Genomic DNA, 25,547 nt, shown 5'->3' on the forward strand with positions numbered 1-25,547 from the left:
ATCCCTGGCAAGATCCTTGTGAATCTCCTCTGCACCCTCTCCAGGTCAATCACATCCTACCTACACCATGATGATCAAATTTGCAAATACAACTGCAACTTCAAGGATCTTGGATGTACTCAGAGAGAATTATAAGAAAAGGCTGGGACTTTTCTCCCTCAAGTGCAGGAGTCTATGCATGGACCTTCCAGACCTTTATAAAATCATGGAGGAATAGACAAGGTAAATAGTTATAGCCTTTATTCCCTCAGATTAGGTGAATCTAATGCTAAAGGGCATCAATTTAAAGTGAGAAGGGAAAGGTTTAAAAGGGACCAGAGGGCCACTTCTTTCACACAGAGGGTGGTGGGTGTATGGAGTGAGCTGCCAGAGTAAGTCGTAGAGGCAGGGACATTTATTAGCATTTAGGAGACATTTAGACAGGCACATGGATACGAAAGGTTTATAAAAATGTGGGCTGAACGTGGACAAGTTGGGCCAATGGGCCTGTTTCTGTGTAATTCTTAGGACTGTGGCACATAAATATCAACGTCTCTTTACAGCCTGACTTGCTTCCAAACTATAAAGAACTCAGCTAATGCGATTTGTTAACTTAATGATCATTTCTACTACATCCAAATACAATATTTTGAGTGGATTCCATGAATTCTGAAAGCTGCTTTCCTTGGTTAGTATGCTTAATACCAGAGGCCAAAAACAGAACAAGCACCAGTGCCAGTTAGGACTGAAATTACAAGAATTCTTTGTACTCAGAGCTATGGATTTTTAGCATTTTCATTATTTAAGATCTATGGATCGTGAACAGTTTGGTATTTTAAAGTTCAACTATGATCTTTAGAGGACGGTAGAAATTAAAGTGATCAGAGCAATGAAGGCCCATCTTCCCTACTGATGAGCCATTATCCCTCAACACTTTCTGTCCAATGTCAGAGGGAACATTTAATGGCTGCCTTTCAATTGACAGAACAAACCTATGTCAAAGTAACAGGCCAAACATGCTTGAAGACTGATTTTCATCAGGACATCTTGGAACTGGACTCAATGTTTAAAATTTTCAGGAGGTTGAACACCACAGTTGAACAGATAGACCATCTATCTATCTACATCCTGCCCAAGACAAAATGAAAACTGTAGACACTTGTGCACACAAAAATGGAAATTAAAACTGGTATGCTTCCTAAGAGTTGACTAACCTTTAATATCTGTTCACGAGTTGAGGTGGAAAGATAGAGGGTAGCATCTGCTTGTTTTACTCTTCCTTAAGCTCATCTTTTATGTGCTTTCTATAATCTACAAACCCTATTGCTGAAAGCACTAAAGTACCCAAATCTGTCAGTATGTGAGCTGACATACAGTTTAAAGTGATCAAAACAGGCATCTGAGGAAAAGCTAGCTGCTTAAGTCAAGGTAGCGATAGAGTTGAAATTTTTAATATTTTATATATTCTTTTCAATTTATTGATCATTAAATACTAAATAGTTCAAAAGTTGCTCTGACTCAAGTAGACATTTACAATTTCTTAGGCTGCAATGAAGTGAAAGGTTTATGTTTCTCCTTGAATAAAATTAATGGAGAGCCCAAGATATCATCTGTTTTATGATGTAAGAGGAGATATTTCTCATTTCTAAAAAATCTAGCACTGCTACCAAAATGGACTCAAGTGATGTCATTGCTTTTGAATAAAGGGCTCATCAGAACTTGCAATTTTAAGATCAACTCTCTCTAGCCATTTTACTTCATAGCTAACAACAAGCAGATAGCCGGTGTCCTAAACTTTGCTGGCAATGCCCTTTGTAATTACTTAAATTTTCTCTGCCTCTTTTTCAAGAAGGAATGACCATGACAGTCCTTAATACTTTCCACAGTAGAGCACAGAGACAGGAGCAAGTCACCTAATCTCTCAAAGCCTGCATCCCATCATACAGTTAGAGCATACCTGAGCTGTTCCTTCCTTTGTTCTATAATACTCTAGAGCAGATTTGAAAATTTCAATTGATCTTACACTTGACCTTTCAAACTTCAATAGCTATTGGGGGAGGGGGGGGAGGAGCGAGAGAGAGGGAGAGAGAGAGAGAGAGAGAGAGAGAGAGAGAGAGAGAGAGAGAAAGAGAGAGAGAGAGAGAGCTCTCAGGACTCACGAGAGAAGAAAAAAAATTCTCCCAATCTACTTTGTTGATCTATTTAATCATCTTAACCACATCCATTAGGTTATCCCCAATCCTCTTTATACAAGAGTACACAAGATTAATCTATGTCTCAAATTAATCTTTCTAGCTCAGGAATCAAGAGACGCACTTCATTGCACACTCTCCAAAGCCAATATGATACTCCTTTGATATAGGTGTCCAGAATTGATCTAAAACTTCAGCAATAAACTTCCATCTGATGAGACAGACCAGGTTTAGATTTATTTTTGGTACTTGTCCATTACCTTTTTGTGGCGATTAATTGGCTAAGAACTTGCTTTAAATCTGGACTTGGAATCCCCTAATGCTCCTTCATCACTCCTGAGCCAGATTAAATGCTTGCAACAAGAAAACAGATGGTTGGCTGAACAGAGTAGTGATTTAAAAAGCAATGTTGCAGCGTCACCTAGCTGCTCATAGAGCTGAATAGTTGAGCAAAGCATGCCAAATGGAAATTGATCTTTGCAAAACAAACCCATATCCACAGCATGAAACAATCTGCCAATCATACTTGTATTAAAAAAAGAGTGAAAATGCATTTTTATTAATTTTGTAATTTGTTTTCAAAAACTGGACATTGCTGGCCACCTCACTGCCTCTACACAAAGTCCTGGAAAGCCTGTGCAGCAAAGATTTATACATCAGGATGTTCTTTATCCACTACAGTTCGGCATTTAACACTATCATCCCCTCAAAATTGATCAGCCAAATCCAAGACCTAGGACTCAATATACCAATGTGTAACTGGATCCTGAATTTCCTCACCTCCAGACCACAATCACTAAGGATCGGTAAGAACTTCTCCACAGTCTCCATCAATACCAGAGCACCACAGGGCTGCATTCTTAGCCCCCTGCTCCACTCACCCTGGCTCAGGACAACAATATCATTTACAAATTTTCTAATGATACCACAGCAGTGCGTTGTATGAAAAGTGGCAATGTGTCGGCACACAGAAGAAAGATTAAAAACTTTGTGAATGGTGCATAAACAGCTATCTCACACTCAATGTTTCTAAAGCCAATACATGTCTGTATTCTGACAATAAATCTGAACTTTAACTCTAATTCAATTCTTGAACTGTTGCACTCCTCTGGTGGAAGAATTTCCAAGCTGCTGTTCAATCCAGATGATGGATAAGGATATTCAAGATGGTGTGTGGCCTGGAGAAGAATCTGTTATGACCAAGTTCTTATGCATCTGGTAGAGGTTGCAAATGTGGGATGTACTATCAGTGTAGCCTGTGTGAGCAATTCTAAAGGCAGAAACACTCCAGCCATTGAGCACCAACGGTGGAGGGAATAAACAGTAAGGACAGTTAATGAAGAGGCCATCAAGTGGGCTACTTTGCTCCAGAAGGCATTAATCATCCCAAGATTTGCTGAAGCTGCAATTATCTAGGCAAATAAAGTATGTTCCATCATACTCCTGCCATGAGCCTTGTGAACACTGGAAGCGTCAGGAGATGAGTCACTCCATGCAGCATACCCAGTTCCACTCCTTCTTGCATCCATATGGCTGGTCCAGTTGAGCACCTGTTCAATGTCAATTCCCAGTGTATAGATAGTGTATGAAGACGCTGTTTACATCCGGTACCGTACGGATGGCAGTCTCTTCAATCTGAGGCGCCTGCAAGCTCACACCAAGACACAAGAGAAACTTGTCTGTGAACTACTCTTTGCAGACGATGCCGCTTTAGTTGCCCATTCAGAGCCAGCTCTTCAGCGCTTGACATCCTGTTTTGCGGAAACTGCCAAAATATTTGGCCTGGAAGTCAGCCTGAAGAAAACTGAGGTCCTCCATCAGCCAGCTCCCCACCATGACTACCAGCCCCCCCACATCTCCATCGGGCACACAAAACTCAAAACGGTCAACCAGTTTACCTATCTCGGCTGCACCATTTCATCAGATGCAAGGATCGACAATGAGATAGACAACAGACTCGCCAAGGCAAATAGCGCCTTTGGAAGACTATACAAAAGAGTCTGGAAAAACAACCAACTGAAAAACCTCACAAAGATAAGCGTATACAGAGCCGTTGTCATACCCACACTCCTGTTCGGCTCCGAATCATGGGTCCTCTACCGGCATCACCTACGGCTCCTAGAACGCTTCCACCAGCGTTGTCTCCGCTCCATCCTCAACATCCATTGGAGCGCTTTCATCCCTAACGTCGAAGTACTCGACAGCATCGAGTCCATGCTGCTGAAGATCCAGCTGCGCTGGATGGGTCACGTCTCCAGAATGGAGGACCATCGCCTTCCCAAGATCGTGTTATATGGCGAGCTCTCCACTGGCCACCGTGACAGAGGTGCACCAAAGAAAAGGTACAAGGACTGCCTAAAGAAATCTCTTGGTGCCTGCCACATTGACCACCGCCAGTGGGCTGATATCGCCTCAAACCGTGCATCTTGGCGCCTCACAGTTTGGCGGGCAGCAACCTCCTTTGAAGAAGACCGCAGAGCCCACCTCACTGACAAAAGGCAAAGGAGGAAAAACCCAACACCCAACCCCAACCAACCAATTTTCCCCTGCAGCCGCTGCAACCGTGCCTGCCTGTCCCGCATCGGACTTGTCAGCTACAAACGAGCCTGCAGCTGACGTGGACTTTTACCCCCTCCATAAATCTTCGTCCGCGAAGCCAAGCCAAAGATAGTAGAGTTCTCATCAATGACAACGTCATCAAGTTTCACAGGAGTTTAACCTCGCTCCCAGTGGCAGACAGCTCCCGCCTCATTCCCAGAGGGTGGTGGGGGTGGGGAGGGAGGAAGACGGGTCGCTGTTATGTGTGGGAGAGGCTCCCTGTCTATTGTTGGTGATCTTTTGTCTTTTTTTGTACTAATTATTTATTTTTTAAACTAGTACTTACACATTTGTAATTTATAGCAATTTGCACCTGTAATTGCACAATACTGCTGACACAAAACAATTTTGTGATACATGTTCATGACAATAAATCTGATCCTGATTCATAAACTGCTTTCCATAGCTCCCAACTCACGGTGACTTTCAACACTCAAATGCTTCAATTTTAAAATCCTTTACCTTGCTCCAATGTCACATCATTTTCGTTTTCTTCTTCCATCCCCACACTCCACCTCAAAGTCTGGGCACTTGATTTTTGACCACTTTTGTGCACCATTATGGCGACACATTCACGCAACTTTAGGAAAAGCAGCTTCGAGATTCCTCCATAAACTGGCTCCCTTTTTCTCCTCCTTTGTTCTCAAAAACTTACATGAAGATTTGATTACCTATCCTAACATTGGTTCAATGCCATATATTCAGGCATTTGGCGATGTTCAATTCTCTTTGGTTGTAACAAATTGCCTGCTTGAACAGACTACAGGCCTTCCAGTAAAAGTATTCAATGTCTTTCAGTGGGCAATATTAGGATATAGACCCAGCGTTAAAGAACAGTGGCATATTTCCAAGTTAAGATGGTGTTCACTGCAGGTGGTGATGTTAAAGTACAATGCTGGAGAAACTCAACAGGACAAAGATGTAAATATTTTATATTGCAAAGATAGAGATACATAACCAATGTTTCAGGCTTGAGCCTTTCATCAAGGTGTTTGTTCTGCACACTTTCATGTTTTACTCCTGTATGTAGAAAAGACTCTTTATGCAGATGTGATATTATCCAGTCATTTTCTGATTACTGACAAATGCACAAAGAAAGTTCCTTTACTCTAGAATCTGCACCGAACATTAACTATTTACATAAATTCTGCATTTTAATTCCTTTTTTAAAAAAATTCTCCCACATTCCCATCAACTCCTCCCATATTCTACCAATCATCAACACACCAAGGGCAATTTATAATGGCCAATTAAACAACCAATCTGCACATGTTGGAGATGCGTGTGGAAACCTGCGAGGTCACTGGAAGACCAAGCAAACTCCATATTGACAGGATCAGGACCAAATCCAGGCATCTGCCTCCTCTAGCTGTGCCTTCCACAGCAACAGAGCTTCCAACATTTCCAAAATGCTACGTGGTCAGATGATAATCACAGTGAAACGATTAGACAGGTCAATCAGTCAATCCTTTCCGAGTACATCTCAATCTCGTAATCTCGTAAACATTTTAGAAATAGTTTACCCAACACATTTAGCTTTAAAATTAATGATACCATTAATCTATATAGGGCAGACATGATGAAAATCTTGTTCAGAAAAAAAGATTCAAGTGATTATAAGAAGCATTAGCAGCTTAGCTGCCTTGTTCAATTTCACTCCCATTCTTATCGACCTGAACTCTTCATCTTCTCATCCTGCTAGTATCTTCATTCAATAGAGCCATCGTCCATTTCTACAAGTATAGTTAGCTCTACATGCCACACAGTAACCAGAACGAGGAAGAGTACTGGACCTGCAACCTGACCATCTTGTATGAGAGTGGCATGACAGTACAACAGCATGGAGAGGCCAGAAATTCTGACCTCAGGTTCTTTCTTTGGGAGGAAGAGAGGTGGGGTGTGGCGGGGCAAGTGTGCACATTCTCCTCTTGGGGGTTTCAGCTGGACACTCCAGTTTCCTCCGACACCATAAAGGTGTGCATGGAAGTGAAGCAGTTGGAGCAATTTACTCCTTGGTGTCGGCAATTAACAAAAGAAGAGGACTTGATGGACATGGAACATACAAACAACAGTATTGTAAACCTTTGACCTATGATGTCTACACTGAACACAATGCCCAAGTTACACTTTAATGCATCTGCTTGCACAGAATACAGTGCCTTCTATTCTCTGCATATTCACATCTCTTCTCAGAAGCCCCTTAAATGTTATTGTCATATCTGCTTCCACCACTACTTCTGCCAACCCATTCCAGGCACCAAACATTCTCTTTGCAAAAACCTGCCCCACACAACCCCTTTAAATTTTCCCCCATCACCTTAAACACGTCCTCTGGTATTTGATACTTTACACTCCCACCCTATCAACACCCCTCATAATTTTATAAACTTCTATCACAACTCCCCTCAGCCTCCAATGAGAAAACAACTCAAGTTTGTTGAACCTCACCCCATGGCTCATATCCTCTAATCCAGGCAGGATGCAAGATTGAATAAACTGCAAAGCTACAGGGAAAATTAGAGGGAGAATGGAATTGATGGCACTCTCCACTAGCATAGACCCCATGGGCTGAATGGGTACCTGAATTAAGCAACTGAAACCAGAATTATGAGTTTGATCACGACCTCTTTTGTCATGCATTCAAATGGATGTGCAAGGGAAATTGAATTAAGAAAGCTTCTTCCGCTACTTCCCCAAGTGCCTTACAGATCCTGAAACACTTGCACTCTCATCAGCATTCCATGCAGGAGACCCAGCAGTTCTTGGAAAAATGTCAGTTCCCATAAACATCAATGTCACAAATGATAGGCCTATCCTTTTAACAATGTTCATTGACAGGTACCACAGAACGAGAGAGAACCACCCCATCATTTTTCAGCCAAAGGTGTGGAACTTGCTTGAGTGCCTGAAGAGGCAGATGAAACTTCATTTTAACACACTGTGCTGGAGGAAGTAAGCAAGTTCCTGGGAGTCATTATCAGAGCATTTTTCCAAGACCCAACATATTAATGTCATCATGAAGAGAGCAAGTCAGTACCTGTATTTCCTCAAGTGTTTGCTGAGATTCAGTATGACATTGGAAACCTTAGCAAACTTCTAAAGCTGTGTAGTGAAAAGTATGCTCACCGGCTGCATCATGACCTGGTATGGGGGCACCAATACCTCTGATCAGAAAGCCCTGCAAAAGGTAATGGGCACAACCCAGTACATTGAAGGCAAAACTCTCCCCACTATCAAGACAATCTACATGAAACACTGCTGTCAGAGAGCAGCAGCAATCATCAAGGATCCACATCACCCAGAACATGCTCAATTCTCGTTACTGCCTTGAGGAAAAGAGGTATGGGTGTCCCAAAACTTGTGCCACCAGGTTCAGGAACAGTTGCTACCCCTCCACCATCAGACTCTTCAACAACAAACTCAATCAGAGACTCATTTAAGGACTCTTACTTTGCAGATTATTTATTACTAAATATTTATATTTTTCTGTATTTGCACAGTTTACATTTCTTTCTTTGTTTATATTTCTCTCTTTTGTATACATATCTTGTCTTGAGTACAGTTTACACTACCGATAAATTGAACTGTTATCTTGTCCACAGGAAAAAGAATCTCAGGGTTGTATGTGATGTCAATGTATGTACTCTGACGATAAATTTGAACTATTAAGTTGAGCAGCACCGGCAGGAGAATAATATTGTTTTTGTTTCGAGCTGAAGCCCTTCATCAAGGCAGAGTGTAGAGTGGAGAGAGCCAGTAAGATCACTACTCTTTTACTTCCACAATGCTACTCAACCCACTAAGTTCCTCCAGCAGATTGTTTGTTGCACCAGATTCAAGCATCTGAAGTCTCCCATGTCTCTCAAGTTTCAGGTTAAAATCTCCTCGTAATTGCACTGGAGAGTCAGTCTTGATTATTTGTTTAAAGTGTCAACGTAAAACAAACCCACAATATTCAGAAGCAAGAACCTTGAACCTTGGCTGACACTATTGCTTTCATGCTTTTGCTACTTGCTTCTGTTTGATACTGTCACCGGTGCTGATGGTGAAGGAAACAAGGTCTATCAATAGGAGATGAGTCCAAGATTGTAATGGCACATCAGCTGGTATTAGATTCAGTCTGACTCCCTTAACACATGACACACAATACAAGCACGCAGACCATGTGACCCTGTTGGCACAACTCCATGAGTTTCTGGTCCAAGGCTTACCTTACATTCTTGAGCATATAAAGAACCTCGGAAGGCAGGTGAGAATTTTTCACATCAAATTCAGTCAGATCAGCTTCAAGTAATGAAGAGGGAGGCTCCTTGGGTTGCAATATGGGAGGTTCTTTCTTGAGCTGGAGTATCCTACAAAGAAGACGAGTAAACCATTTTAACATTTCAATGAGACAAGTCATCGATGTTTTTTTTTCATTCTTGTTAAATTTGCTGGGATACACGAATATAATTAATGCCTCAAGTAAACCGAACATAAACATAATGATCATTATTAACTATAACATATTGCTATGCTCAGTACAAAAATCTTCAGCCCATCGCTCTGAATGAAATGGCCCCCTATTGACCAACTCCAACAAGGAGTGCAATCTGTTCAAACACACAATTTTTCCCAAAGTGATTGCATTTATGATACATCAAGTTAAAAAAAAAGCTACTTCTATTTGAGGATCTTAGAGACAAAATAACCAAACCACAAAAGTTAAAGAAAACAAAAAAAAGGTATAACATATCCACCAAAACCAGATCTGAACAAGAATGCATTTCTCAGCACTTCACGAATATCGATACATTCGTAAGATCAGAACTCTGATGTTATCTACCAATCAAGGGAACAGTAAACCAAATGCAGTAAACCAAAAATCAAGACCACCTTGGAAGCAGAATTTACTACAACATACAGACCTGCAACTTGTCATCCACATTGCTACTCACTTGGAACTCCAGTTTACCTATTGAGTGGACATATAAAGCAACGCACCTACACACAGAACATGCCATTGCTTGGAAATCCCTCACGTTTTAAATGAATGCAACCATCATACAACAAGAGTGGGAATTTTGCAGGTGCAAAAAGGTCATTGAGCAATTCTGAGACAAGAGGGATGAGGGACAAGAAAAACATACAAACCTCAAATATTCAATAGAACAGATTGTTCCCATCCTCCAATGCATCCCCCTCACCCTGCCCCACCCAAGCCTCACCTCCCTCCAGCCCACTTTTTGCACGCATCATCCTCGCTCCCCAATATATTACATTTCCCCCAGCCTCTCTCACCCCAATGCATCATCCTCGCCCCCCCCAGCTACCATTGCCCCAATGCATCTCCCTTGGCCTCCCAGCTTCCCTTGCCCCCCAATGTATCGCCCTCACCGCCCAGCTTCCCTCACCACCCCCAGCCTCCCTCACCCCCAATGCATCACCCCCTCAACGTCGCCCTCACCCCTAGCCTCCATTGCCCCAATATGTCTCCCTTGCAATATATCTCCCTCGCAACCCCAGCCTCCCTCGCCCCAATGCATCACCCTCGCCCTCCAGCCTCCCTCGTCCAATGCATCACTCGCACACTCCAGCCTCCCTTGCCCCTGCATGCGTTGCCATCAACCCCCATGCACTGCCCTCGCCCCTCCTCTCCCCAATGCATCACCCTTGTATTCCCCCCATCCCCCAGCATCCCTCTCCCACATCATATTCGCCCCCCCCAGCCTCTTTAGTCCCCAATGCATCATCCTCACCCCCAGACTTTCTCTCCCCAATGCATTACCCTCACCCACAGTTTCCTCTTCCCCCTATGAATCGCCCTCAACCCTCAGTTTTCCCTTTCTCCAATGGATGGCCTTCACCCCCAGCCACTCCTTGCCCCTTATTCCCCTCCAAAAATCCATTGCTTTCAGCCATTTCCCTTCAACTCTCAATCCCAGGTTTCAATAAACTCACTTCCTATAGAAGACAATAATCATTACCAGCGACACCTCAGGTAATTTGAGCCTGCTCCGTCTTTCACTCAGATCACAGATGACCTTTCCTGAACTATCCCTCCCCACCCCCCCCACCCACCCAAAGTGTCCCAATTATCTAAATACCCAGTAATCTATAGTCTCTCTTTGAATGTTTCCACATCTCTCTGGGAGTAAAGCGTGTTGCAAAGATAGCGCACCCTTGCACTGGATTCTCAGTCATACAGCAATTACACATGCTCTTCAACCCAACATTCCCATGCTGACCATCTCATATCCAGCTATATTTACAAGCATTTGGCTTGTTGCCTTCTATGCCATGGCAATCAAAGTGGTCCTCATTGCCACATTAAATGATTTGCCCCTCACCCTGATTCTGAATCCCTCAACCAGGGCAAGAATCTTCCTTGTGCCTGCCATGTGCTGCGAGGATGCAGCATATTTTTCTGGGATCACCTAAAGTCAAGTGTACACACACCTAATATTAACGATCAGGTGCTCAGACATGATAATTCTAATTTGAAAGGGGAATGCAACCAAATTTACCTCTAATATAAATTCTCTGATCCAAGATCAAAGCCCAAAATCTGGACTATATAGATCAAGGGAGAGATGGAATCGGGTTTGAGCATTGTAATTGGTCCACAATGCTGGTCAGATCTATCCATTGATAGTACGACTACCTTAATTAATTCTAGATATAGACTGATTCATTACAATTTTCTGCACCAATTATATCTCACACCTCAAAAGATACTTAAAAATCAACCAGAATTTTCTGATAGGTGTTTTAAATGTGGATTAGATGTTGGTACCTTTTCACATTCCACCTGATAATGCATGAAATTATGACCCTTTTGGATAGAATTGGGGGAAGTATTGACAAAAATTGTGGAAGTGAAGTTCCTTCTAGACCCGGAATTGTTTCTTCTGGGGAATTTGGCAGTTATAAAAGTTAACTTCTCCAGAAGTAAATCTAAATTTATTATATCTGCAATGTCAATAGCCAGGAAATGTATAGCGGTTACATGGAAAGCCAATTCCCTACTTCACATTGATCATTAGAACATGGAAGTGCAAACTTGTATTTCCCTTGAGAAGAATATTTATAGTCTTAGGAATAGATATAGTATGTTCGTCGAATTTGGCAACCTTACTTAAATTACTTAAATGTTTAGATTGTATAATTTATTTTGATATTTGTCAATTAGTATTCTCCTTATTAGAAATTTAATACTTTTATAATGATGTGTCTCTGAGATATCAAATCTTGCGCCTCTTGGTTTTCTTTTTTTTAAACTCCCTCTATTCCCTGAAGTCTGTCCCCTTTTCTTTTGAATCTGGGGAGGGGTCGCTGGGAGAAGAGGGATTTTCCTTTCCTTTTTTTAGGATCTTATGAATGTTTTTCTATGATTTTATATTCATTGTTATTATTGTTATTATTTGGAATCCTATATTCTTACAACATAAATAAAATATTCAAAAAAAAGTGTACACTCACTTTGTTTACTAGTTCTCTCTTCATTCAGCTGACCCACCTTCTCTTCATTGCACTCCCAATATGGTAACCAATCCTTTGTAGGTAAAGAGCACCAAACTGCACACACCAAGGTCTAAAGTAATTGCAGGAAGGCATTTTTACATTTAACTCAAATCACTTAGTAATGAACTGCAACATGATACTTGCCCTTCCAACTGCTTGCTGCGAATGCACCTTTGATCATCAACATTTCCCAACCAGTCACCATTTAATAAAACCTCTGCTTTTACATTTTCTGTAGATAACTTCTAATTTCTTCCACTTAACATTCTGTCACATTCTCACCCACTCACTCAGCTTTTTCATTTCCTCTTGAAGCCTCTTGACATCCTCCTCAGTGCTCAGAATCCTACATAATACCGAAGCACAAAAACTTGAAAATATGACATTTATCCCCTCAGTCAAATCACCACTACAGATTGTACACCACCTGGGCCCAAGCACAACTCCCTGTGCAGTCCATTAGTCACTTTCGAGCTTATTACAGCTCTTTGCTTTCAATCTATTGACATCTCAACCCATCCCATTCATGTTCACCCCATCCCATTCATCCCACTCAATCCAAGGGCTTTTCCATCTTCCCTCCCCAAAGGGATAACCTCACATTATCTCTTGTGGCATTTCACCTCCCATATTTCTGCTTCCTCACTCATGGGAAATTCTTGCTTCATCGAACATGCATACATTAGTCTCTTTGTTTTAATAATTAATACATGTTAAATAGCTGAGGTCTCGGAAGACACCTTTAAGGTGCCCCTTTAATTATTTCTACCTCCACAAGTGAGGAAATAGTTTCAGATACACTCCATGAACTTGTCCTCAAAACTACCTTTCCCAATTTAACATGCTTCAGTACTTGATTTTCTACACCTTCGTCTTTGTCGCGGTGATTCACTATAGCTCCAAAATAAATGCCTGAAACTGCTGCAAATTTGGTACCAACATATTATCTGAATTCTATTTCCAGTCATCTCTCAGTTTTCTGTCCAAGTCACTAATGTTGGTTCCCTTCCCATGAAAGCTGTGTGACTTGCTGAAGTTCAAAGCACAGGCTGGTAAACAGCCATGAGATGAAAGGCAGAATAGTTCTCATCTTGGAACAGTGACCGGAAGCAAGGGGTAATGAGTCAACAGGTTTTCTTTTACACTAGAATGTTATTATCAAGATGGCAGTGCCTGTGCTCAGCAGCTACCACAAGGGATTACAGACTCCAGTAAGCAGGGCATCAGAAATGGGGAAAACACCTCCCCCCCATTTGAAAAGGAGAACAATGACAACAGTGGCAGACTATCAAGGGGCTCGGGAGCTGAAGGGCTCTCACGGGCTGCGGGACTGGCTCATGGGAACCAAGTATTGAAGCCAGAATTCAAGAGAGTGCTGAGGGCACTGAGGGCTTCCTGATCATGTCAGAGGCTTGTCCCGCATCGGACTTGTCAGCCACAATCGAGCCTGCAGCTGACGTGGACTTTTACCCCCTCCATAAATCTTCGTCCGCGAAGCCAAGCCAAAGAAAAAGAAGACAGTGAATCACTGCAACAAAGACGATGGTGTAGAAAATCAAGTATAGAAGCATGTTAAATTGGGAAAGGTAGTTCTGAGGACAAGTTCATGGAGTGTATCTGAAACTGTTTCTTCAATTGTGGAGGTAGAAATAATTAAAGGGGCACCTTAAAGGTGTCTTCCGAGACCTCAGCTGCTGATTAATCGAACAGGAGTCTGTTCAGCTGCGGGAGCACTGGAGGCAAATCCACGGACATTGAGCTTCTCTTTCTCTGATACTGTAAACGATGCTGGGCGATACTAATTGCAATTCTTTGACTCCCTTATGGAAGGCAAAAGTTAAAAGTACATCATGCATATTGAAAGGTAAACGTACATTCTTAATGTACAATAAAAGGAATCTTGAACCTGCTGTGGTCCACACTCTCAATATTTTGTCCATCACTACATCTGTGATATATAATTGAGTAAGATGAAAATATAGGGAATGTGATAAAAAAACTAACAATTGATAAAAATTTGAATTCCACACTCCACTGCCACACAGACATAGCTGTTGACTGCCTCGTGTACTGTCAAATCGAGCCAATCCACAAAAAATATCAATTCCACTTCCACCAGATAAAATAACTGGCTGGTGAATAATATAGAGGAGAGCTTTATATTGCAGGAAGTTATAGACAACCTGGTCGGTCAAGGAGAAGGCAAATGGAATTTAATCCAGGCAGATTGGATGAAAATATTCAGAGAAGATACAATAAAGAAGGAGTATTTAAAATAACTGGGTGTGTCACAGATCATAGATATGTTTTTGGGAGATAAATTGGGGAAGGTTCTTTAGTGTAGGTAACATACAAACAGTTTAAAACAGATTTTATTTAAAATACTGGAGCTCTGCTCATGCTAGACATATCGACCCCAGAGCCTTTGCAAAAGGATTCCAAGAGACTTGAGTAATGGATTGTTGTTTACAAAAAGGCAACAGATGAAAGAAGTTGTCAGAGCCACAGGCTGTCTGGTGTGAAACTTTCTGTGGTTTTGCAGGTGGAGGGGGGGGAGGAGAGAGAGAGAGAGAGAGAGAGAGAGAGAGAGAGAGAGAGAGAGAGAAATCAGTTCTACAGTTTTATAGCCAGCAGCAGCAGCTGGGACTGGAACAGGACAAGCTAGCAAGCTTGTGGAAAAACCCCATTTGGAAGACGGGTTGTGAGAGTGCTTAATTCAGCCTGGTCAAAGCCCTTGTGGTTCATGCAAGAGGAGTGGCCTGGCTGTCTAATGTTTCACTTGAAATAAGGGAAACAAAAAAGAACACTGTGGTGACCTGAAAGAAAGAGGTCATCATCTGGAGAAACCTGAAAGGGCAAATTTCATCAGCAAAACACTGAAGTGGCTGATGGAAGTACATCAGTTGTGGATGTCCTGGAACAACAAATTTCTCTCTGTAAACTGACAAGAACCTTCCTGAGTGGTAACCATTTACCTTTCAAACACCAAAGCCTGGAGAACTTTATAATTGTTAAATTCTGTGCACAATATAAAAATTTCCTGCAACCAGTGAACTTGGAGGAATGAGAAGTGGACTATGAATCAAAGAACTTTTCTGAACTTACACACACACATTACACACACATGCGCTTAGAATTAGAAGGGGGTTAAGTTAGGTTAGTTAAGTCAATAGTGATAAGTTAAAGTGTGATTCTGTTTTCCTGTTTAGAGATCATTAAAAGCAACTTTTGTGTAAGTAACCATTTGTCTTGGTGAATATCTATTGCTGCTGGGTTTTGGGGTCCTCTGGGCTTGTAAAAGGTGGTAATGAGTGTAATGGAAGGACAAACACAGGAAGCAACACAAAAACGTGCTGGAGAAACTCAGTAGGTCTTGCAGCATCTATAGGAAGATTCCAGGCCAGGGCCTTCATCAGATCACTTACTTCCTAAAGATGCTGTATAACCTGCTGAGTTTCCCCAGAGCATTTATGTATTGCACTCAACACCAGCATCTGCAGGGTTTCTTGTTTAACTACAAGCACAGGTAGGCTATGCTGAAACATCTTATTAGACTAGCCAAAATCCTCCAGGTATTCCATACAATTCCCATATGAAAGGTGGGCCGGTATTGGAGAGGATGCAAAGTAGATTTAGCTGTTGGGACTGGAAACCTGAAGTTTTAAGACTGTACAAACTGAGTTGTTTTTTTTTTGAGGAAGAGGGGAGATTAAATGGAAATATATATAATGTTAAGCAGGCCCTGGAATAAACTATAAAGGTCCTATTTTCCTTAACGGAGGGGGTTAACAGATAAAGGAAGATAGATTTAAAGTAATTGAAATAGAAGATGGGAGGGAAGACAATGAAAAGAAAGTTTCACTGAGAGGGCATTAGAATTCTTGAACTTACTAGCGAGGGTGACAGAAACAGAGACCCTCATCACATTGAAAATGTACTTGTGTAGCAGTAGCTATGAGGAATGAGACTCACAGTCACCACGTTGGGGGTTTCAACAGCTGTTTTTCATTCAAAACTCACGCACACCCCTTTAAGGGCAGCGTGAGCTCTGCCCACACACGGGTGGTGACGTCATCACACTTGCCTGAGGCGAGCACTCTATTCAAACCACACAGCAAGAAGGTTCCCCCGACGGCGCCATCTTCTCGCGGCTGCCCCGCCGGTGCAGCAGTACAAGCGGGGCCGGTTTGCCACGAGTATGTGCGCCGCCACACATAGATATTTACACGAGGACCCATGATCTGTAGGGTTTTGGAAGGTAGAATTAGGTGAGTAACTCTTTCTAATCAGTGCGTATAAAAAGAGCCAAATGGCCTATTGAACTGAAGAGCCATTCTGCACATAACAGGCCTTTCAGCCCAACTGGTCTATTCTGATCAAGTTGGCAGACTGGGTGCCCCATTTACCTACTTGTATGGTCATTCCTGTCCAATATTTAGTCGCGTTACCTTTAAAAAGATATGATTAATACCATAGAACATTACAGCACAGAAAACAGGCCTTTCAGCCCTACTAGTTTGCACCAAACTATTGTAGTCCCAATGACCTGCACCCAGTCCGTAGCACTCCATACCCCTCCCATCCATGCGTGTCTAAATTTTTCTTAAATGTTAAAATGGAGCACGCATTCACCACTTCTGCTGGCAGCTTGTTCCACACACCCACAACTCTATGTGAAGAAATAGGCCCTAATGTTCCCCTTAAATTTTTCCCCTTTCACTCTTAATCCATGTCCTCTGGGTTTGTATCTCACCTTCCCTCAATGGAAAAAGCCAATCTACATTTACTCTGACCATCCCCCTCATAATTTTAAATACCTCCATCAAATCTCCCCTCATTCTTCTACGTTCCAGTAAATAAAGTCCTAACTTGTTTACCCTTTCCCTATAACTCAGTTCCCGAAGTCCTGGCAACATCCTAGTAAATCTTCTCTGTATTCCTTTTTAACAGTTGTTAGAAAGACCTGTTGCTTTGGTTTCCCTCCAAAACAAACAGGAGATGCTATTTTTTAAAAACTCAGATAAATAGTTTCTATTTCATCATGAAATTTTCAGCCAAGGGAAATACTCGCGCTATCAAGCTGCTGCAGACTGGTTCTTTGCAGCTGTTGCCAAACTGCCAATTTTGTCAGACATTTTCCATCTTCCAGCATCACTCAATAAACAAATATCACATCCTAAGGAATCACGACTCTGCAGGTTCAGAATAACGACTTTGAGATCTCCCCAGCGGCTGTTAATAACTCAAGGTAAAGTGGAAATAAGAAGTTACTTGGAGGAGAACGTGAGCTATTCTACACAGTCTAGATGGACTGAAGAACTCACTTCTGTGCTGTCATGTTCTAAAATTCATTCTATATTCATCGGTCAATTAGAATCTAAAGTAGAAAGTGAATAATTGCCCTTTTTGTTTAAATTGAGAAGGAAAATATTTTCTAGCAGCTGTAGGATATTCCTCATTGCTGATGAGAAACATAAAGGTCATGAGAGGCATCCACCATCTGTCCTTCCCGATCATCAGCAAATATATAACTGTGCTGTAACAATTATATTATATACCCATTCAAAGCCAGCTCTTCAGTGCTTGACGTCCTGTTTTGCGGAAACTGCCAAAATGTTTGGCCTGGAAGTCAGCCTGAAGAAAACTGAGGTCCTCCATCAGCCAGCTCCCCACCATGACTACCAGCCCCCCCACATCTCCATCGGGCACACAAAACTCAAAACGGTCAACCAGTTTACCTATCTCGGCTGCACCATTTCATCAGATGCAAGGATCGACAACGAGATAGACAACAGACTCGCCAAGGCAAATAGCGCCTTTGGAAGACTACACAAAAGAGTCTGGAAAAACAACCAACTGAAAAACCTCACAAAGATAAGCGTATACAGAGCCATTGTCATACCCACACTCCTGTTCGGCTCCGAATCATGGGTCCTCTACCGGCATCACCTACGGCTCCTAGAATGCTTCCACCAGCGTTGTCTCCGCTCCATCCTCCACATTCATTGGAGCGCTTTCATCCCTAACGTCGAAGTACTCGAGATGGCAGAGGTCGACAGCATCGAGTCCACGCTGCTGAAGATCCAGCTGCGCTGGGTGGGTCACGTCTCCAGAATGGAGGACCATCACCTTCCCAAGATCGTGTTATATGGCGAGCTCTCCACTGGCCACCGTGACAGAGGTGCAACAAAGAAAAGGTACAAGGACTGTCTAAAGAAATCTCTTGGTGCCTGCCACATTGACCACCGCCAGTGGGCTGATATCGCCTCAAACCGTGCATCTTGGCGCCTCACATTTCGGCGGGCAGCAACCTCCTTTGAAGAAGACCGCAGAGCCCACCTCACTGACAAAAGACAAAGGAGGAAAAACCCAACACCCAACCCCAACCAACCAATTTTCCCCTGCAACTGCTGCAACCGTGTCTGCCTGTCCCGCATCGGACTTGTCAGCCACAAACGAGCCTGCAGCTGACGTGGACATTTACCCCCTCCATAAATCTTCGTCCGCGAAGCCAAGCCAAAGAAGAAGAACAATTATACTGATTGTACCTTCTAGCCAGGTTCAATACCTTCTGCCTCTTCCTCAACCTCTGACGAGGCACGTTGTTCCCAACCAGTGATGAGGTAGAAAGCTTCACCTGAAACGCAAAAGAACACTTATTATAGGCAGGTAAACAGGGGAACTTGTACAATACACAGAAGTGCTGGAAGAATTCAACAGGTTACACAACATCCACGGAAAGCAAAAGGCAGTCGACTTTTCGGCCTCTGCCCTTCTTCTGGTATGCTGAAAATCAGGCAAATTCCTGAACAAGGGGAAAGTGGGGGGTGGGGGGGATAATAGGAGGAGCACAGGTCATTGATGGATTCAGGTGGGAGGGGAGAGAAAAAGGAGCTGATCTATCAGACATACTTTTGGTCATTTTTCTTCATTATGAGGATAATTCTTCTGTCATCAGCAGTGGAGGTCTTCCTTGGAATATCAGTCCCTTTGCGATCACTGAGCTCACCAGTACGCTCTTTCTTCTTAATGATGTTCCAAACTGTTGATTTTGGTAATCGTCAAGTTTGGGCGATATCTCTTACTGTTCTATTCTTGTTTTACAACCTCATAATGGCTTCTTTGACTTCCATTGGCAAAACTCTAATTCTCATGTTAAAAAATGGAAAAGACAGACTGCAAAGGTGATCAAAAGCTTAGAAGCAAGCCTAGCTCTCTTACACCTGTACTAATGAAGCAATTTAACAAACCGGAGCACCCAGAAGCAACCCACTCAGACACGGAGAGAGCATACAAACTCCTTTTTGACAGTGCCAGATTTTAACCTGGATTGCTGGTACTGTAATAGCATTGCGCTAACTGCTACGCTAACGGTGCCACCTTTCTTACCCTGATCCTATGTCCTTTGGTTTTACACACATCTTTTCTTGAGCCATCAGGATAGACTTAAAATGTTATAGTGATTAATTCTGTACAGAAGTTGTGTGTTTGCATTCTATGTCATAATGAATTTTGCAGGTAAACATGCAGACAGAAAGAGGGAAATTTCATTTCCAACTTCCTTACACACTGTTGTCATATTGTAGCTGCAAAGCATCGGACTGGGAGTCTATACAGAGGATAATTAAAACAGCTGGAGTCTCCCTTTCCTCTATTGATATTTACTGGACTCAAGTAATTGTGGAAGACCCTTCCCATCCAGTGCATAGTACCTTCAACCCTGCTATCATCAAGAAGGTGGAACAAGGAACATCAAAATCAGGACTGCCGGGCTGAGGAATAGCTTCTTCCCACAGGCTGCGAGACTGATGAACAGTATCCTGAAACCGTGACAATCATCCCAAATATTTCTATATATTTATTTTTATTATTTACATGATCATTATGAACTGTGTATGGTGTATTTGCGTGCACGCACCATGGTCTGGAGAGGCTTTTTTGTCAGGTTATACACGTGCAATCAGAGGATGAACTTGAATAACAAAGAACATTCGGGTGTCCACATTACCCTTGTCGAGAAACAAGTCTTTGCTGGCCCACGTCCTCAGCAGGGATGGGAGCTGGTGACACGAGCTCACACACCAATTGAACTATGGTGATGTAGTTGTGAGAAGGGAGAGGCTTCTGGACTCTGTGGATTGGGTCTTGTAAGGTAAAAACATCATGAGATGGGACCGGAGAAGGAGTCACCCAGTACTAAGGAGTAACAGAATGCAGATGTGATCTTGTACACTCAAGATAAGCTTGGCACTAACAAGCTGATGAGCAGCAGACTAACAGAGAAGGGTAGCAACAGCTTATTCATTGGAGAGTGTAATGGTATGATAATTTACTAAGTATGTGTCCTGAGGTATAAAAAAACACCACTTGCTGATATCGTTAGAATGCGCCTTCTCCAACTAACACTGTTAGTTGTAAGTGTTACAATCCGGTAATAAAGAACCTTGATTTCGACTCAGTCTGGTGTCTGACTCACTCATTCTTGAACAAAGCAGACCTAACTGTCTGCACTTGTCAAGTTTCCCTGGATTTTCCTTTTCCCTGCATCGGTCATTGTGCACAATACCCAACTACATTCTCCCATGACCTGCATAGGTTTTCCCCAGGTACTTCAGTTTCCTCCCACCCTCCAAAAGCATACCAGGCCATATGGTAATTGGGTAGCAATGGTTTCAATGGACAGAATCAGCTTCTACCACAGCCATTCTCAACCTTTTATGGTATTACGAGCTCCTGTGTCATTTAGTGTGAGTATCACTTTAAGGGCTAGTACTGACTGCAATTATTCACAGCTTTGGAGAGATTGAATGGCAACAGCTAGTACAGGCTGTGCCCAACTTCATTACTTTGGAGAGAAGAAAGAACATTTGTTGCTTTTTCCAGAGAAACAGGTGGTGAGAGAATTACATGTGTGGAACACTGAAGGAACAGCACATTTTATGGCCAGCAGCCATCTCATCAATCACAGAGCAGGAATGACTGTGTGATAATGGACAATTCAGCTGATTCTCCCTGTCAGGAAAAGGAGAATTGTTGCATCAGATTATAACCAAAGTAATGGTCACTTCGCTTGACCCGTGTCTGGGTTTTTGAAGCATCATGGAAGTCTTACGTTTTCTTTCCCCTACACAAGGAAGGGGAGTTGTGACAACTGTTAGTGAAAAAGGATATTTCTCTGGAAGAAACTCAACAAGGATTCATGAATTCTCAGCAGTCCAGTCACTCAGTCTCTCCGACCTCCTTTTTTTTAAATTTTTTTATTTTTCACATTATAAACCACATTGATCAAGATACATACATTTTCCTTTTCAAATATATACAGTGTCGTTTTCTCCCCCCCCCTTCCCATCCCACCCTCCCTACCTCCCCTCCCATTCATTTAAAGTTCAGAATCTAAGATACATTAAACCCGTCAAACAATGTTGTCACTCAATAAAAACAAACAAGAATTTCCACTGAGTCAATTCTTTTCATTCCCTTCTCCTTCTGCCATTTTAGGTGGTAGATGTCCCCGGTAGGTTTTCTCTATTGTGTTTCATGTATGGCTCCCATATTTGTTCAAATATTGTAATATTATTTCTTAAATTATGTTATTTTTTCTAATGGAATACATTTATTAATTTCTACATACCATTGTTGTATTCTCAAGTTATCTTCTAATTTCCAGGCTGACATAATACATTTTTTTGCTACAGCTAGGGCTATCCTAACAAATCTTTTTTGTGCACCATCCAAATCTAGTCCAAATTCTTTGTTTTTTATGTTACTTAGGAGGAAGATCTCTGGGTTTTTTGGTATATTGCTTTTTGTGATTTTATTTAATATCTGGTTTAGATCTTCCCAAAATTTTTTCACTTTCTCACATGTCCAGATTACATGAATTGTTGTTCCCATTTCCTTTTTACAGCGAAAACATCTGTCAGATACTGTTGGGTCCCATTTATTTAACTTTTGAGGTGTAATATATAGCCTGTGTATCCAGTTATATTGTATCATACGTAACCTCGTATTTATTGTATTTCTCATAGTTCCTGAGCATAACTTCTCTCATGTTTCATTCTTTATCTTTATATTTAGATCTTGTTCCCATTTTTGTTTAGTTTTACTATTTGTTTCCTCGTTCTCCTTTTCTTGTAGTTTAATATACATGTTTGTTATAAATTTTTTGATTATCATTGTGTCTGTAATCACATATTCAAAATTACTTCCCTCTGGTAACCTCAGACTTCTTCCCAATTTGTCCTTCAAGTAGGATTTCAGTTGGTAGCATGCCAACACTGTATCGTGAGTTATATTTATCCTTCATTTGTTCAAAGGATAATAATTTATTTCCTGAAAAGCAATTTTCTATTCTTCTGATCCCTTTTTTTCCCATTCTCTAAAGGAAAAGTTATCTATTGTAAAAGGGATTAGCTGATTTTGCGTCAGTATTAGTTTTGGTAGTTGCTAATTTGTTTTATTCCTTTCTACATGAATCTTCTTCCAAATATTGAGCAGATGATGTAATACTGGAGAATTCCTACGTTGTACCAATTTTTCATCCCATTTATATAATATATGTTCGGGTATCTTCTCCCCTATTTTATCTAGTTCTAATCTAGTCCAATCTGGCTTTTCCCTTGTTTGATAAAAATCTGATAGGTATCTTAATTGTGCGGCTCTACAATAATTTTTAAAGTTTGGCAGTTGTAAGCCTCCTTGTTTATACCATTCTGTTAATTTATCTAGTGCTATCCTCGGTTTCCCCCTTTTCCATAAAAATTTCCTTATTATTTTCTTTAACTCCTTGAAGAACTTCTCCATCAAGTGTATTGACAATGCCTGAAATAGGTATTGTATCCTTGGGAAAACGTTCATTTTAATACAGTTTATCCTTCCTATTAGTGTTAGTGGTAAGTCTTTCCAATGCTCTAAGTCGTCCTGTAATTTTTTCATTAGTGGATAATAATTGAGTTTATATAGATGGCCGAGGTTTTTATTTATTTGTATACTTAGGTATCGAATTGCTTGCATTTGCCATCTGAATGGTGATTCTTTCTTAAATTTTGAGAAATCCGCATCATTCATTGGCATTGCTTCACTTTTATTTGCGTTAATCTTGTATCCCGACACTTCTCAATATTCCTTCAATTTCTTATGTAATTCTTTTATTGATATTTCTGGTTCTGTTAAGTATACTATAACGTCATCTGCAAATAAACTGATTTTATATTCCTTGTCTTTTATTTTTATCCCTTTTATTTTATTTTCTGTTCTTATCAGTTATGCTAGTGGTTCTATGGCTAATGCGAACAATAAGGGCGATAGTGGGCATCCCTGCCTTGTTGATCTGCTTAATTTAAATTGTTTTGATATATATCCATTTACTGTCACTTTCGCCAATGGCCCCTTATATAATGCTTTAATCCAAATAATATATTTCTCTGGTAAACTGAATTTTTGTAGTACTTTGAATAAATAATTCCATTCTACTCTGTCAAAGGCCTTCTCTCCGTCTAAAGCAACCGCTACTGTTGGAGCTTAATTTCCTTCTACTGCATGAATTAAGTTAATAAATTTACAAATATTGTCTGTTGTTCGTCTTTTTTTAATAAATCCAGTTTGGTCTAGATCTACTATTTTTGGGACATAGTCGGCTAATCTGTTTGCTAATAGTTTAGCTATTATCTTATAATCTGTGTTAAGTAAAGATATTGGTCTATATGACGCTGGTGCGAGTGGATCTTTCCCTGTCTTTGGTATTACTGTAATTATTGCTGTTTTGCATGAATCTGGTAAGCTTTGTGTTTTATCAATCTGGTTGATTACTTCCAGGAGGGGAGGAATTAATAAATCTTTAAATGTTTTATAGAATTCTATTGGGAATCCATCCTCTCCTGGTGTTTTATTATTCAGTAGTTTTTTTATTATCTCTTGTATTTCTACTATTTCAAATGGTTCTGTTAATTTATTTTGTTCCTCTATTTGTAATTTTGGTAGTTAAATTTTAGTTAAAAATTCATCTATTTTGTCTTCTTTGCCTTCGTTTTCAGTTTGGTATAATTGTTCGTAGAATTCTCTGAAGTTTTCATTAATCTCCGTTGGATTATATGTGATTTGTTTGTCTTTTTTCCTTGATGCCAATACCATTCTCTTAGTTTGTTCTGTCTTAAGCTGCCATGCTAGAATTTTGTGCGTTTTTTCTCCTAGTTCATAATATTTCTGTTTTGTCTTCATTATGTTCTTCTCCACCTTATATGTTTGTAGTGTTTCATATTTTATTTTTTTTATCTGCCAATTCTCTTCTTTTAGTTGTGTCTTCCTTCATTGCTAATTCTTTTTCTATATTTGCTATTTCCCTTTCCAACTGCTCTGTTTCCTAATTGTAGTCCTTCTTCATCTTGGTTACATAACTTATTATTTGCCCTCTGATGAACGCTTTCATTGCGTCCCATAGTATAAACTTATCTTTCACTGATTCCGTATTTATTTCAAAGTACATTTTAATTTGTATTTCAATGAATTCTCTAAAATCCTGCCTTTTAAGTAGCACGGAGTTTAATCTCCATCTATACATTCTTGGAGGGATGTCCTCTAACTCTATTGACAATATCAGGGGTGAGTTGTCCGATAATATTCTAGCTTTATATTCTGTTTTTCTAACTCTGTCTTGCATGCGAGCTGATAACAGGAATAGGTCTATTCTTGAGTATGTTTTATGTCTACCTGAATAATATGAATATTCCTTTTCCTTTGGGTGTTGTTTCCTCCATATATCCAAAAGTTGCATTTCTTGCATCGATTTAATTATAAATTTGGTTACTTTATTCTTTCTGTTAATTTTTTTCCCAGTTTTATCCATCTTTGAATCCAAATTAAGGTTGAAATCCCCTCCTATTAGTATGTTCCCTTACGTGTCTGCTATCTTCAAAAAAATATCTTGCATAAATTTTTGATCTTCTTCGTTAGGTGAATATACATTGAGCAAATCCAAAACTCCGAATATATCTGACATTTTATCATTGCATATCTCCCTGCTGGATCTATTATTTCCTCTTCTATTTTAATTGGTACATTTTTACTGATTAATATAGCTACTCCTCTAGCTTTTGAATTATATGACGCTGCTGTTACATGTCCTATCCAATCTCTCTTTAATTTCTTGTGCTCCATTTCAGTTAAGTGTGTTTCTTGCACGAATGCTATATCAATTTTTTCTTTTTTCAGTAAATTTAGCAGTTTCTTCCTTTTGATTTGGTTATGTATTCCGTTAATATTTAAAGTCATATAGTTCAA

The 25,547-nt window shown here is 40.8% G+C and overlaps 1 protein-coding gene across 18 annotated transcripts in view; it reads right to left on the reverse strand.

The window, feature by feature from the left end:
- pnpla7b (patatin-like phospholipase domain containing 7b) overlaps positions 1 to 25,547 on the reverse strand; it is a 496,626-nt gene that overhangs the window by 397,592 nt on the left and 73,487 nt on the right. For all 18 annotated transcript variants that reach the window (XR_011356222.1, XR_011356233.1, XR_011356243.1 and 15 more), the window contains 2 exons: positions 18,821 to 18,909; positions 8,981 to 9,121 (listed from right to left, as the gene is read on the reverse strand). Coding sequence is in view for 10 of the 18 variants with exons in the window: in XM_069933113.1 (XP_069789214.1) it covers positions 8,981 to 9,121; positions 18,821 to 18,909 (230 nt within the window). In the remaining 8 variants the exon portion in view is untranslated. The remainder of the gene's footprint in view (positions 1 to 8,980; positions 9,122 to 18,820; positions 18,910 to 25,547) is intronic.

The sequence above is a fragment of the Narcine bancroftii genome, chromosome 1 (assembly GCF_036971445.1).
Source record: "Narcine bancroftii isolate sNarBan1 chromosome 1, sNarBan1.hap1, whole genome shotgun sequence".
Classification (NCBI taxonomy): domain Eukaryota; kingdom Metazoa; phylum Chordata; class Chondrichthyes; order Torpediniformes; family Narcinidae; genus Narcine; species Narcine bancroftii.